At 33.4% G+C, this 16,470-nt stretch overlaps 1 protein-coding gene across 9 annotated transcripts in view; it reads right to left on the bottom strand.

The window, feature by feature from the left end:
• FER (FER tyrosine kinase) overlaps window positions 1–16,470 on the bottom strand; it is a 445,463-nt gene that overhangs the window by 235,785 nt on the left and 193,208 nt on the right. For 8 of the 9 annotated variants that reach the window (XM_042944781.1, XM_042944800.1, XM_042944791.1 and 5 more), the window contains one exon: window positions 9,064–9,267. In XM_042944781.1, the coding sequence (XP_042800715.1) occupies window positions 9,064–9,267 (204 nt within the window). The remainder of the gene's footprint in view (window positions 1–9,063; window positions 9,268–16,470) is intronic. The other variant, XM_042944843.1, reaches the window with a different exon arrangement.

The raw sequence follows: 16,470 nt of genomic DNA, 5'->3' as shown, positions 1-16,470 counted from the left end.
TTTGAAGATATTATATTATATCCAATATAGTAATAAATATCTGAAGACCACCTCAGATGACTGATAAATATTTCCTATTTATCAATATAGTAGTAGTTGGTATTTCTATTACTGGGGTTATTCATGTATTATTCTTTCACTAAAAGCACCTAGTCATTCACACACCATTAACAAAGAAATAAAATGCACAGTGACAAACAACAAATATCAGCATGCTCAACTCTTACACTTCGTGATTTCAAGACATCACAGAGGTAACATTTTCTCAAACTCTGACACAACCCCTTTCCTCTGTCTTCCTATTTAAAATAGGCATACAATAACCATATGGATGAATTGATAACAATAAATTTAGCATTAAAAAATATCTTGTTGGCCACGCATTTCAATGCAGGAAGCAATGGAATGCAACGTAATATAATAAAAACTTCTTTCTGATTGTTCACAAAGTGCTTGCCCATACATAAACAGGTGATATGTACACATGCCAATATGAATGTGCTCTAAGAAAACTATGTTAAGAAATAAGAACTTTAGAAACTACCAAAATGTGGATACTATTTACATTCCTGGAAGATTACTTTCCTAGTTAAAAGATTTAAGAAATTAAAGCTCTTTTTCCATAGTACAAAATAAGATTAAGTTTACCAGAATTGAATTTATATCCAACCTTTAAATGGATATTTGTTTCATCAAGTGAGGGACAAACAGGAGCTAGCTTACTGTAACACCTAACCATAGAATATAAATTCAACCCAAGGCAGTTCGTGTTAGAATCAATTCAGAGCAGTTGTTAATAAATTGCCTAAAGAATTTTTGTACATAGGAGTCAAGTCTGCTATGATATACTGACAATGATGTTTAAGAATATTTCATACTGAAGACACTAATATATTATTAGGCATGCAATGCACTGAGCAAGTTCTCTCAGGGTCTCAGTTCATTCATTGGTGAAACAAATTTTTGGATCTCCTCAAAGACTGGGGCTTGACCACGTATCAATATACAAAACACTTTGCCCAGCATATGGCACATAGTACACAGTCAAATATTAAATCACCAAAGCAATAAGAATCCTTGGATTATAAAAATTATTCCAGGGGCGCCTGGGTGGCTCAGTTGGTTAAGAGTCTGACTTCGGCTCAGGTCACGATCTCGCGGTTTGTGAGTTCAAGCCCCGCGTTGGGCTCTGTGCTGACGGCTCAGAGCCTGGAGCCTGTTTCCGATTCTGTGTCTCCCTCTCTCTCTCTGACCCTCCCCCATTCATGCTCTGTCTCTCTCTGTCTCAAAAATAAATAAACGTTTAAAAAAAATTATTCCAAATCCAGATATAGGAAAATAAACATTTTCAATGAATGCTTAAAAGCGTAAATTAAATTTTCTCCAGGGATCATCATCTGCAAGTAATCAAATATCCTGGAAGGCATTGTTATATGAAACTGATTAAGAAATGAAGAAATGCAAAAGGTTATAGAAGTGTAACATGTAATAACAATATAAACAACCACAAAATTTCAACCAAATATACAGTATTATAACTTGAAAGAGTCTGAGAGTAAATCTTAAGAATTCTCACCACACACACACAAGTATTAAACTGTGTGAGGCGCATGGATGTGTTAACTGTCTTGATCCTGGTAACCATTTTACAAGGTATGTGTGACAAACCATCATGTTGCACATGTTAAATGTACACAATTGTATTTGTCAACATTTATTGACAATATTTCTCCATAAAGTTAAAAACATACCCACTGTTTTCCCTTTGTATTCTTTCAGTCTACTCTTATACAGCAGCAGGGGACCCTGTTACAGCAGATCATTCCATTACCTTGCTTATATTCTTATCTCCCTCAGAATAAAAGCTAAAGTCTTTACCATGGTCTTTAAGACACTATACAATCTGTCCTCCATCATCTCTCTTACCTCATTTCTAACCACTACCACTCCCCTCCACTTCCCTCCAGTCCCCCTCATTTCCTTCTTCTTTTAAAACACACTATACACACTCCTTTCTCAGGGAGTTTACATTTGCGGCTTGAATAGTTTCTCGGATGGACATATGGGTAATGGCCCCCCTACTTCTTCCAGTCTTTCAGCGTATGTCATCTTTCAGCGAGGTCTTCTTTGGCCACCCAACACAATATTCAGAATCCATTTTCTCACCCCAACTAAATTTCTTATCTCCTTTTCCTGATTGAATTTTTCTCCTCAGAAGTTAACAACATCTAACATCAAATATATTTTACTTTTTATCTTGCTCTTCGTCTCTCTCTTCCTCTAGAATGTAAGCTCACGAGGTGATAAATTTTTACATTTTCTTTGCTCATCACAGTATCCCCATGGTCTAGAACAGTGCCTGGCACATATTTCTTAGATCAATAACCATGTATGAATGAATGAAATATAACGCATATTAAATAACTGAAGTTAAAGAGACAAGTAAGATAACTTAACCTGGAAATCAATACTGAATAGTTCAGACACATGCAAACCCAAGATACTGAAGTACAATGTTGAATAGAATGCAAGTAACATGATACAATTCACAGAGAATCAAATTTCAAATCAGCCACTAGTGCTATAATGTCTTATATAAAATTCCAATACACATTTATAACTAGAGAAACATTTGAATAGAATAATGGGAATTTTCATTTAAGATCATATCTAGCTTTTATTTTAATATATATATATTTTTTAACATTTATTTATTCTCGAGACAGAGAGAGACAGAGCATGAACGGGGAAGGGGCAGAGAGAGAGGGAGACACAGAATCGGAAGCAGGCTCCAGGCTCTGAGCCATCAGCCCGGAGCCTGACGCGGGGCTCGAACTCACGGACCGCGAGATCGTGACCTGAGCCAAAGTCGGACGCTCAACCGACTGAGCCACCCAGGCGCCCCAGAACATATCTAGCTTTTAGTTTAAAGACAGTTTTCTGCCACTGATGTAGTAATCATGGTGAGTGAATACAGTGAGTGATACAACAGCAGTACTTACTTCATGGGCTGAAGTAAGAAACTGATTTCTAGCAATTATCTTTTTAAAGCGATCATGTTGACATCAGTGAAGTTCTCAGAGTCCTAACTGTGCAAAACCGATTAACTCACTTTCCTAAAGATGAAGATAAAGTAATGAATCTAGAAATGATGCTAAGACGTACGCTTATAAAGTTCAGCTAAGCATCAAACTCAAGTCAAGAGTAGTACATTCACAAAAACTGTTGAGGGCTTGTTTCTTGATACTCTCAAAATTCCAAATATTATAATTTGACATTGTATAAATCTGTATTAATTTCTTGTAGCTCAGATAACATGAAGTTCGGTTCACATACAAACAGATTCTATTTCAAGTTTTCCTACACAGCTTTGCCAATGGTATCACAGAGAGAATCCAGACTAATCTATAAACCTAAAAATTTTTTTAATGTTCATTATTTATTTTTGAGAGAGAGAGAGAGAGAAAGAATAAGGGGGGAAGGGCAAAGAGATAGGGAGACACAGAATCCAAAGCAGGCTCCAGGCTCTGAGCTGTCAGCACAGAGCCAACACGGGGCTCAAACTCACGAACAGTGTGACCAAGACCTGAGCCGAAGTTGGACACTTGACAGACTGAGCCACCCAGGCATTCCCAGACTAATCTTTAAATAAGACACTTTTCTTTGGAGCGAATGAATGTTGCTACTAATGATCTCTTAGGCAAATTCCAAAAGAAGCAATAAAAAATAGTAGAAAATAAATTTTTGCAAATTTCTACAAAGATCATTTTGTTGATTGTCATTTGTATTACATGATTAGATATCATGTAATATATAATTGAAAATAAAAAGTATGAATAAAAAATATAACTCAAATTTCGTAAAATAAAAAATATATAGATACATATAATTAAAATATATCCAAAAAATCTCAAGGAATAGACACTGAACTGTTATGTTTTCACAACACATTTGCTACATCTAGAATTTGTTTCTGAGTTATCATTGTGCTACTTAAGAATCAAATATGCATATGTATGAAAAATACATAAAAAAACAGAATCAGATTTTCTTGCTATACATACTTGCAGAGGAGTGTTATACAAGGAAGTCAGATAGAACAGAATAAGCACACAAAAAATGAGAAGTGGCTTCAATGAATGTATAATTTGAAATAATATTCTTGAATAGACCTCTTGAAAAAGAACTCAGAACAAGCCGGCAGAAGGAAGGAAGGAAGGAAGGAAAGAAGGAAGGAAGGAAGGAAGGAAGGAAGGAAGGAAGGAAGGAAGATCATTTCTGAAAGAGGCTGAGACGAATATGCTAAACAAAAAACAAGAAAAACTAAAATACTCCTTTTCTTGGTAAAATACCTTAAAATGAAAATATAAAACATAAGTTCTAGCTTTGTCAAATAAAAACAGCTCATGGAATATATAAATATATAAATAACTCATTAAACCAGTACACAGGAAAGACTGTTAGAGAGTTTGGGGAATAGTATTAATAAGGTTTCTGTATGGCTTTCCTAAAAAGCCAAGTTAGCTTTTATTAATTCTTCAGATGTTGTCTCAAATTTAACATCCTTAAGTTTCCCAATTAAAACCTTTTATAGCAACATGTATCTACTTTACATCTCTTATTACATTTTATAATTATATATAGCATGTGTGATTTATAAATGACTGTGAACCTCCCCCCTAGACTATAAGCTCCACCATTACATCCCAGGGCCTTAAAAGTACTTGTTCAATCATTATTTCCTGGAAATCAATATTAATGAGGTTTTGGAATGGCTTTAATTATTAAGAAGAAAGTCTTCTAAGTCTTTAATTGTGTACCAGGGACACAGAAAATGATATCTTGTGATATCTACATTTTGACTTTAAGGTATTTCTTGCCTTCTCTGGAGTCCTTGAATGGTATTAGAGCAATTAAAATGATTCAAAGTATATTATATAAGCATATAACAATAAGGCACAAACTTGGAACCAACTGTCATTCAAACAAGTTTTGGATTACTCACTTTTACTTACTTTTCCTTGAGATTCATAGCATGAATTTAAAAATACATGTAGTTCAAAGAGCCTAGAGATTGTGGCAAAAGAACAAAGTAAACCTATGTGGTATGTTCTGAGACTGACTCTCCCAGATCTAACTGGAACTTAGCATATGATGACATCTAATAAATACCTTTTGAATAAACCAATGATTTAACACATTCAGATACCCAATTTCACACAGCAATTACAGCCTCCACTTTTGGGTTATTTTTGTTTTATTGACTCATATCCCTGGGACTTACATGTTAGTATTTGCTGAATGACTGGATAAGGAAAAAAAAAAAAGATGATGATATGCCATTACATAGAGATTTTTTTGTTTTAAAATATTTATCATTGTGTTCTTTTTAATTCATCACCATATATTAATTCAAATTTCTCAGTTCAACCATTCCTAATTCTGCATCTTTAATATTTATCTGTTCGTGAATTCTACAAATGTCTCACTTACTAGGTTTTAGGTTCACTAAGAAGTAGGCCATACATTTTTCACTTTCATGTCCTTACACTGAATAACATGGTACTCTACAAAAATAGGTTTCTAACAAATGAGTGTCATATAAATAAATTAGAGAAATATAAATTGGCGCTTTCCTATTAATAATAAGAAATTCTTTCTGGAGTATTTTGTCTAACTACGTGTATTTTTGTTTTATCATACACAAAAACAAAGATTTGTGTATATATTTTCTTATCAAATGGAACAAAACCATTTAAATCTCTGTGAAAATCTATCAACATTTATGACACAAAATAAACAGGTTTAGCTACAAACACTAAAGATGTTTAGATGCAAAGTCTCTTACATCAAGCACCCTAAACAGGCTAGTAACTATGGAAAAGGTCAGTGAATAACAACGAAGATTACAGAGACTGAGATAATCCTGTATGTATGTGTGTGTATATATATACACCTGGATTTACAAAATTAATAAATTTAGCATCTAATAAAAATTACAACTTAGGGTGCCAAAGTGGCTCAGTCGGTTAAGCGCCTGAGTCATGATCTCACAGTCCTGAGTCATGAGTCTCACAGATCTCAAGTTCAAGCCCCACGTTGGCTCTGTGCTCAGAGGCTCAGAGCCTAGAGTCTGCTTCAGATTCTGTGTCTCTCTCTCTCTCTGCCCCTTCCCCACTTGCGCTCTGTCTCTCCCTCAAAAATAAAATAAAAACGTAAAAATAAATAAATAAATGAATAATTAAAAGAAAGTACAATTCTTGCTTGAATAAGACCAAAGATAGATATTCTTTCCTAGAACAGTGAAAAATGTAAAAATTAGAAGTATCTGTGTCCATCTTGATCATTCATAGTGTTCACATAATGTTCACAGCAAGCAGAGTTTCACAACCTGTTAAAAAGTAACTGCAAGGACTGCTGGGGGCTCAATCAGTTAAGCCTCCGACTGTTGATTTCGGCTCAGGTCATGATGTTCTGGTCCTGAGATCAAGCCCCAAGTAGAGCTTACTACAGAGTGTGGAGCCTGCCCCTCTCCCACTAGTTCTCTCTCTCTCTCTCTCTCTCTCTCTCTCTGCCCACCCCCACCATCTTTCTTTCTCTCTCAAAATAAATAAATAAACTTAAAAAAAAAGTAACTGCAATATGGGGGTGCCTGGCTGGCTCAGTTGGTTAAGCATCCGACTCTTGATTTTGGCTCAGGTCATGATCCCAAGGTCATGAGATTGAGCCCTGCATTGGGCTCTGTACTAGGTGTGGAGCCTGCTTGGGATTCTCATTCTTTCTCTCTCTCTCTCTCTCTCTCTCTCTCTCTCTGTCCCTCTCTCTCTTTCTGCCCCTCTCCTGCCCCTACATCCTCTCCTTCTCTCTCTCAAAAAAAAAAAAAAAAACAAACAAACAAATAACAAAAAGTAACTGTAATATGCAGCCAAAAATAAATAAATAAATAAAAGCATCAAAATAATTGCCATCCTACACTGCAGTTGACAGAGACAATGTTTTTAAAAATAGCATTACTTGTGATTGTGAATACCTCAAACCTTAATATATAAATTCCAAAACAACACATTCATTACTATTTAAATTTCACAAATAAATCTCATGGAAACCTGAAAGAAACTTTTTAAATTAACTTGTCCAATTACATGGATATTTCATATAAAGTACATTTTATTTTCTCTCAAGTGATGTCATCAAACAATGGTAAAAATGTCTAATATTTGCAAAGTACCTTACACCTTATGAAATACATACTTACTGATTTGATTCTCACAATTTTGGTACCAGCTATTACCCCCATTATTTCCCAAACCAGAGAGTTTCTAGAGTACAAACTGGGACAGAAACCCAACTCTTTTCATACCAAGTTCAGTGCTTTACCCACTTTTTGGTATTTTTCCTACTTTCTAAAATTTCATCTTTCTTTATGTCTTCCTTTCTTAGTACACCTGTCCCCTCATTTACATACAGCTTTTATAATCTACTACTGGATTATAAACTCCTTGATTGGACTATAATAGGCAATCACTAAATATCTCATAATGAATTCCCCCATTTATTGGCCCCTTTCAGGCAACAGGTATATGAGGAAGGAAATGAGATAATTTTAGCTCATGAAAGATTTACCTATACAAATTGAAAAAGAATTTAAACCTCCCCAGTCTATATCACCTTAAAACTTCTTTTTTCAACTAATTTAAGAGCTCAACATTATATAGTGAGAATTAACTAAATAAAATTAGGCAGTGAAAAACCTGAGGCATTTACAGAAACACAGGCACTCTCATGTGTAACAGAGATCTTTGCAAAATTTCAGTGACAGAAGGAAGCTGAATAAAATCTCCAAATGTGAACCTAACAATGTGTTATTTTTAGAATATATTATGCTATTCATTTTAGTCACTTAAAACTAAATGGTGATATTAAAGACAAGGGATAATTTGCAAGTAGACCTTTTCCTTTTGGTTTCTAAGAATAATTTAAATTCCTACATTTTAAACTATGTGGTAATAAGGGAAATATTTCAGTCCTGTTTAATGTATGACATATTTTTTTTCTTTTAATTTATTTTTGGGACAGAGAGAGACAGAGCATGAACGGGGGAGGGGCAGAGAGAGAGGGAGACACAGAATCGGAAACAGGCTCCAGGCTCCGAGCCATCAGCCCAGAGCCTGATGCGGGGCTCGAACTCACAGACCGCGAGATCGTGACCTGGCTGAAGTGGGACGCTTAACTGACTGCGCCACCCAGGCGCCCCATGTATGACATATTTTTAAAATAGTAGCTGTTAGAGCTTAGTAAATAGATGGAAACATTCATATAAATTTTAGTTTACAGTTTACCAATAACCTTTCCTTCTGTAATTCACATACCATTTTATAAATAAAGCCAACATGGTCACTGATTTTAACACGGAAGTTTATCTACATCCATAACTTAAAGGCACATACAAATTATGACAGCTTTCCAAGATATGAGGAATGACATACTACTAGAAACAGTAGGTTGGATGCATGAAAGTAGGAAAATATTATTATCAAGGTGAGGTCTGAATACTATACAAAATTAACAATGAATTAATTAATAAATGAAGTGTTTGAGGGATGCCTTGGTGGCTCAGTCAGTTATGTATCCAACTGTAAATTTCACCTCAGGTCATGACCTTGCAGTTCATAGGCTCAAGCCCCTCATCAGACTCCCTGCTGACAGTGCAGAGCCTGCTTGGAATTCTCTCTCTTCCTTTCTCTGCCTTTGCCCTGCTCACACTCTCTCTCTTTCTCTCAAAATAAATAAATAAACTTTAAATGAATTAATAAACTTCAAAAATGAATTAAATGTGTAACAACTATTTTTAATTTCTAATATTTAAAAATACATATTTCCTTAACAAGATTAACATTTTAGTGAATTTTGGCACACTGTATTGAAGAAATTCAAGACAAAGTAAAACTAAATACTAAACACAAAGTGTTACAGGCATTTATCACAAACTATTCACCCTCTTATTATAATTTTACTGCAATGAATTATGTCAAAATATACATATAAACTAAATTGGAAACGTACATCAACAAATTGTATGATAAAGTGTCTCCTTTGTCCATCAGAATATACAGAAAGGACATATTCACCAGGTTTCCCATGACTTTCTCGCACCAAGAAGTCTCCTTGTTGTTTTAAAAGTTCTTGTGCTTCTATTCTGGGAATTGCACCGTGGTACCAGTCCTGTTCTGCCAGGGGCTTCTCACTTATGGGGACTGCATCAGAGTACTTGAGTAAACATTGAAAAAAAAAAGAAACAAATTAGAGAAAATAGGAATTCTTGCTGGTAAAATTTATAGTAATTATAAATACTTCTTACTTATGTTCCTCCTTTTAATTAACTGACTAAAAGTCACATAATGAATCTGAATTTCTCATAATTAAAAAGACATGTATCTCCTGGAGCACAATATTAGCATTTAGTGTTGGAATTTATAATCTTATTCATCATATCATAAAGTAAATCCATAGATTTAAAATTTACCAACCAGATAATTACGATAAAAGGGGTATTATCAGAAAATTGTCACAAAATGACTTCATTTTCATTTAAATCAAAAGTTGAGTTAATTATTTTTATGGGAAAACTCTCAATGACATGGGCGGTAGACTGCCCATATGCTATATTTTAGAAGCAATATCTAAGGCTTTATTAGATGCTGCCCTGCTGTTATACCTTCCCATTCTTGCCCTCATTCCCCTGACTTCCTTAACCATTACCTCTGCCACATGTCTGGTCCTGACCCTGTAGAGCAATGGCCAATAAAGCCTTAGGAGATGCAGTATCATTGAAAATCACTAACATGAAATTACAAACATGTGGCAAAAACAAGGGAGGAATATTAGCCATGAGCATGGCAGGAAACGCCATGAGCATGGCAAAATTATCTGTTATTTTAGGAGGCTTCAAATGCTAATACCGAATAACAGATAACTAAAGAACTAATTATATCTCCTTGAAATTTTCCAATTGGTAATAGATGGAAACAGTTTCTAGTTACAAGTAAAAGGTACGTTTTTATTATCCAAAGAACTAAATTGCACTGAATGGTTAAGAGTACTCTATGGCTGAGGTACAAAAATGTGCACTAACTCTTAGGATTCTTAGAATACAATATGCACAATGTCTCATGAGAAAGTAATTTATAAATTTCCCCAATTGTATAAATTGGAAATTAGAATTAATAATAAATGAAAGGCAAATACTCATAGATAAGGTTTCTCAGGCTGACATGATGAACTGTATATAGGGACAAAGTGTGAATCTTTGTGGTAAATGAAAACTAGTTCTGAAGACAGTCTTCATTGTTTTGTACCACTGAAGAGGCCCAAAAGATATTGGTACAAGTTCTATTTTATATGATCTAAAACCCATCCTAATGATTAAAAAAAAAGAACCCTGAAAAATCCCAAAGAGACTTCAAAGAAGAGTTCACATTTTGGTTTCTATTACTTCCACTTATGATATACTTAATTCCTTTAATATATACATGGTATGACTTACATGAAAATTTTTTGTAAGGTAAACAAGACTCATTCTTTTAGTACTAATTATGATTAAATAATATTTCAAGAAAATTTTAATTGTGTTCCCCCAAACGGATTTAAAGAACAAATTACATAAAGAACCAGCCACAGCTATGAGATAACAGTGCTTTTAAAGACCAATGCATTATCCACACAAAATTAACTCTTCGTGTATACTGATACTAATAGTTTATCATTCTTAAAGCAGGTCGCCAAAATTATTAAATATATCTTTCCCAAAATTTTATCACAGCGTATCTCACTATAACAAACACCAACATTTTTACTGTAATAGAAATATTTCCAAGCACTGCCCATGGCAAAAATTTTTTTTCATAAAAAATCAATAAAACAAGAAATTCAATGTCACCTCTTTGCAAAGAACTTGTTTTTATCATTATCTTTCAAGAAGGTCTACCTATTAGAAAGGCATCGCAAACAAGGATGTCACATGCCTCATTCCTTATCCTATTCAATTTATCCTCCCAAATTTTGATTTATTTAGAACTGGAAAAATGCAGAGCCTGGAGTATTCATTAAGTCAGAAGGGCATTTGAAGCACAAAAGCTGAGCTAACACCAAGAAATTCATTTAAGGATTTGAATGTGAAGAATCTCTTTGGGGGAAAAAAAATCATCCTGAAAGAACATCTAAGTTTGTTTATTTGTTTGCTTTAAAAAAAAGAAGTGAATGGGAAAGAATTTATATTACTATTTCACAGGGATTATACACCAGTTGTTTGGATTTATTAGTTTCTTTGAAATAAAGAGCTGGTGTTCCCCAGCTCCTAGACAATATAAAATGTAAGCTGAACTGTGAGTGTGCATGTGAACTACACATATGTAGGAAAGCCCCCACCCATCCCCTGTCTGGGTCTATCAGGTTTCACAGGGACTTCTCTGCAAGCATTGGAAGGAATCTTTTTATTAATATGATTTTAATTAAATTCCAATACAATTTTGTAAGCTTGTTAGTAATAGAAGGTAGAATGTTTCAGCAACAAAATCCAACATCCCAAGAGCTGTCATAATTGCATCACAAAGGAAATGAAGCTTTTTACTTCAAATATCAGTAGGGAAAGATTTTTCCTTGTCAGTAAGTTATCTAAAAATTTTGCCCAAGATATGGGGAGGAGGGGGCTTCTTTTTTTAAAGTTATAGTTAATCTAATACAATTACTGAGTTATACTTGATAAGACAATCTTTCCTGATTAATTGGGCTAGCTGTTTAGTTATTTTCTCTGGGCCTGGTTCTTAAAGGATAGTCCAGTAAAAACATACTGGGATTAGTCAAATCAAATAATTGGTATAAATGAAGATGCAATGGGTAGTCAATACTAGAAAATGAAAATATTTTTTTCTTGAGGAAAGAATAAGAGCCTGTTTTTTTCTTATCCTATTTCGGGATAATTTTCAAGTACGTAAAGAAGATTTGTATGCCTTTATGTCAAACATTTCAGTGCCATATGAGCTCCTTTTTGAGAAGTAAAGAAAAATATTAAAAAAAAATCAAGAGTGCGTGGCTGGCTCAGTCGGTAGAGCATGTGACGCTTGATCTCATGATTGTAGGTTTGAGCTCCATGTGGGGTGGAGAGATTACTTAAAAAAAATAAAATCTTAAAAAAAATCAAAGTCTAGATTCTATTAAAATTAGGCACCTAAGAAATTATTAAAAAAAAAAAAACCTAAAGTAAAACACCATGGAAAATATATAAGTAAACCTCTCAAGGAACTTGAACAAGCTAAGTAAAACTTCAACACAAACATAAAAATGTTTAATAATTTTTTAATTATAAAAATGATATTTAAGTACCTTTTCTATTCTTACATAAATTTAGCCATTAATTTAATAATCTAAGTAAAGAATTATTTCAAATCTAATTTAATATTACATTGGGGTGAGACCAAGTAACTCAGGATTTTCAACATTTCTCAAAAATTCCATAAAGACCCTTTTAATTTTATCACTGGAAAACTTGAGATTAGGAATCAAACATCATACACTCAGAGGTAAAAGAATCACCAAACAGTTGCAAAAGGTTGGAAAAGGTCTATTGAAAAGGAATCTGCCTGGTGGTAGTAAAAGCTATTTTCAGTGAAAGAAAAATGTAACCATAGGTAGAAAATATATTTTACATCATTTAGGGTTTGACAGTTGAATAAAAACATAAAATGAGAATATGAATAATAATGTTCTTCTTGCCACATTTTTTTCAAATTACTAAATAATTCCATTTTGAATTTATTGAATGAGTTAACTCTTAAAACAACGAAAAATAAAAAATAGCCCAGGTATTTGATCTTAATGATCATTGCCTCAGGCTAGACAAACAGGATGTAAATTAAATACAGTAGGGTTCTGTCTTTATGAGGCACTAAGGTCTATCTGTATTCTACAAATTCTAATGTTTTTAGCAGTAAGGTAGAATTTATCACTTTTTTTCACGCACTGATATCTTTAACCAAAATAAAGGTACTTCACCTAATGTTTATCTTCCACAACGAAACTAGCAACAAAACTCTTACTCACAAATTTCTTGATTTGTTGTACTTTCTGAGAACCTGAGTTTGTTTAGTCTTTAGCTAATAATATAACTGTTGCCTAGCATCAAAACTAGGCAGAATTACATGCTGATCAGATTTGCATTCTAATATAATTCTTTCCAAAACTTTACCTAAAAAGATAGACAAGTAGGCCAAACTCAAATATTAGCCTTACTTCCACAACTTCCCATTTCCTTGATTGCCTTTTTGTGCACCTTCTTGGATCTTTCATAAGAGACACTATCTCTAGCAAAATATATTTTCTAAAGGTCTTTCATTTTTGTTTTAATGCTTCTGCTTCCTCCTATACCTTCTGATTTGCTCTGACTTTTTTTTCTTCTTTAGTTCCTGTACTCTTCTCTTTATTAGTAATCATTTTCTTTTTTCACTTTAGTATTTTTATCCATTTGCTTTTTCCAATTGTACTCATGACTCTCATTCATCCTCTTTTATCTGATCATTTCACTGCATGTTTTCTACACTTTTATTTTTTCGTTAACAAATATTCTTTCCTTAAGCTCATACAATATTATATATACAATGTGCCACACTATCACTAATAACACATTTAGGTCAATTAACTGTATTCAGTGCTAATTTCATGTTATACATATCAACTAAAACTATTACCAGATCATCTAATAACTCATATCTCAGGAAATTTAAATGTTCATCATCAAGTTGCGATTGCTTGTGAAGAATACAGTATCAGTCTGACATGATCAGATCATTGCTTTAAGCATTTGCTCAAACATATAAAAGAAGAGGGTGCCTGGGTGGCTCAGTCGGTAAGCATCCGACTTCAGCTCAGGTCATGATCTCATAGTTCATGAGTTTGAGCCCCGTGTCAGGCTCTGTGCTGACAGCTGGAGACTGGAGACTGCTTCAGATTCTGTGTCTCCCTCTCTCTGTTTCTCCCTTACTCCCACTCTGTCTCCTCTTTCTCAAAAATAAATAAGCATTTTAAAAAAAGGTCTTAAAAAACAGATATTTGCTCTCTATACAGTAAAAGTATAGGTTATAGAAAATAAATCTGACAAGTCTTTCTTAAAAATTATGTGTGATAATGATTCAAAACTAGCAATTCTGAGAATAATACTTAATTTTCCTAAACATAACTAACTGGACAGTAGAATTCAGTGTATGTATGGCAGTGATACAACACAAGAATTTTTATTTTTATTTTCCCTTTTTTCGCATTTTCTACATCTTGGTCTGGGGGACAGGAGTGACTACAAGGAGGGGAGATAAATTAAAACCATAAGAGCAAACGAAGACAACTAAAGTTTAAAATATATAATATTTAACCTGAATTTAACAATATGCATTGTTAAAGTAAGTACAAGGTTGCTCTCCTAGGCTTAAAGGAGAACACTAAAGAACACAAGCAGTTTATTATGTTATGCTTGAAAAAAAACTGCATTTCCCTATGCCAATGGTGGTAGCTAAGCATTATAATACTACTAGCATTATATCGCTGTATGACTTAAACATAGCTGAACGATAATTTTCTAATTTTTTGAAAAGAAGCAAGCAAGAAAATCTTATTTGCTATATTATTCTATATAATGGAAGCATATCTTTATTTCCCAATGTTCTTATTTTCTAAATTTTAGTATGAAGTGATTCTAAAATTGAAATAGCATATATGCCAATACAGTATAGAAAAATATGAATCTTAAGGAGGCAAGAGTTGAATAATTTAATAATTCTTTTGAATTATTAAGAACAGTTATTTGGACCAAGATGTGCTTTATTCTGGTTTTAAAGTACATTTTTCAGAGAGTGCTACTATTAGAAAGGCGTTATACACTTCACAGATCAGTGATACAACTAGTACTCACAAGGGGATGTAAGATGGAACAAGTTGTTTGCTCCAACACTTGTAGGGAAATCCTGCAGTAAAAAGAGGGCTCTGAGAAAGGGAAGTATTCTTGATATGACTAGAACAGATCTCATTAAATATAATGTGGCTGTAAGACTTCCAATGGAAATGGACATGCATGGTTACAGTAGGCTTCCAGATTATGCAATTAATCCTAATATCTCTGGCCCTGACTTCAGAAGCAGTCTCTGAGAAATAGTTCTTAAAGCAAAATTATAACCTCCTGCAGCATGGGGAGATGCTGGATGTACAGTAGTTCTCAGAGTCCAAAAGTACTAATGATTGGTTATTTCAAGCTTTTAGCACATTGAGAAAAAGAACACATTCTTGCAGCTGTTATAGTAAAATACTATTATGATCATAACAATAAGTATTAAACATACACCATCAGATGCTATAATTCGATTAAAGCCAAATTCATCTATCACCTAATTATCTTACACTCTCCCTGCCATCAACACTGTTGATGGAAGTATTATTCCATGAGACTGTCTTCAAATAAGCTCTACATTGTAGCTACACTATTAAATATGTTGAAATAAATAGCTATGGCAAGCCCAATGGGAATAATATAAAGATTAATACTAATTTCATTTCCCTATGTAAAATGTGATTAATTTCCTTATTTTATCTAAAATTATACTTTATACTTCTAATTTTTATATGTTAATTTGAATAAAGAAACAGTGATTTCATAGTTGTTACTTTTTTAGGATTTTAAATTAAATATTCCCACATACAAAAGAATGGATTTGGACCTCCACTGTGTACCATATACAAAAATTACCTCACAATGGATCAAAGACCTATATATATAAGGTAGAACTATAAAACACTCATAAGAAATTAAAGGTGAAAATTTGTATGGTCTCGGATTAGACAACAGTTTTTTAGATATGACATCAAAAACATGTGCCAACAAAGAAAAATGGATAAGTTGGACTTTGTTAAAATTAAAAACTTTTGTCAAAGGCACTATCAAGAAAATAAAAAGACAATCTGCAAAATGAGAAAAAAAACATTTGCAAAGTATATATCTGATGAGGGGCTTGTATGCAAAATATATAAAGAACACTTATAACTCAAGAATTAAAAAGCAATCCAATTGAAACTTTTCTTTGAAAAGTTCAAAGAAAATGAACAGTCTTGTCTCTGAAGAATGTATACAAGTGGCTAATAAGCATGTGAAAAGATGTTCAACATCTTAGTTATTAGGAATATGCAAATAAAAGATACACCACTTCACATCCACTAGTATGACTATAATTTTAAAAATTGAAAATAACAAGTGTGGATGACATTGTAGAGAAATTAGAACATCCATATACTGCTAGTGGAAATGTAAGAGTGCAACCACTGTGGAAAACTGTTGGGCGGTTCTTCAAAAACTTAAGCATGGAATCACCATATGACCCAGCAATTTCCAGGTATATGATGGAGAGAATTGAAAAATACATGTTCACGTAAAAACTTGTA

This window comes from Panthera leo, chromosome A1 (genome assembly GCF_018350215.1).
Source record: "Panthera leo isolate Ple1 chromosome A1, P.leo_Ple1_pat1.1, whole genome shotgun sequence".
Lineage (NCBI taxonomy): Eukaryota > Metazoa > Chordata > Mammalia > Carnivora > Felidae > Panthera > Panthera leo.
This window is presented reverse-complemented; position numbering and strand designations above follow the sequence as displayed.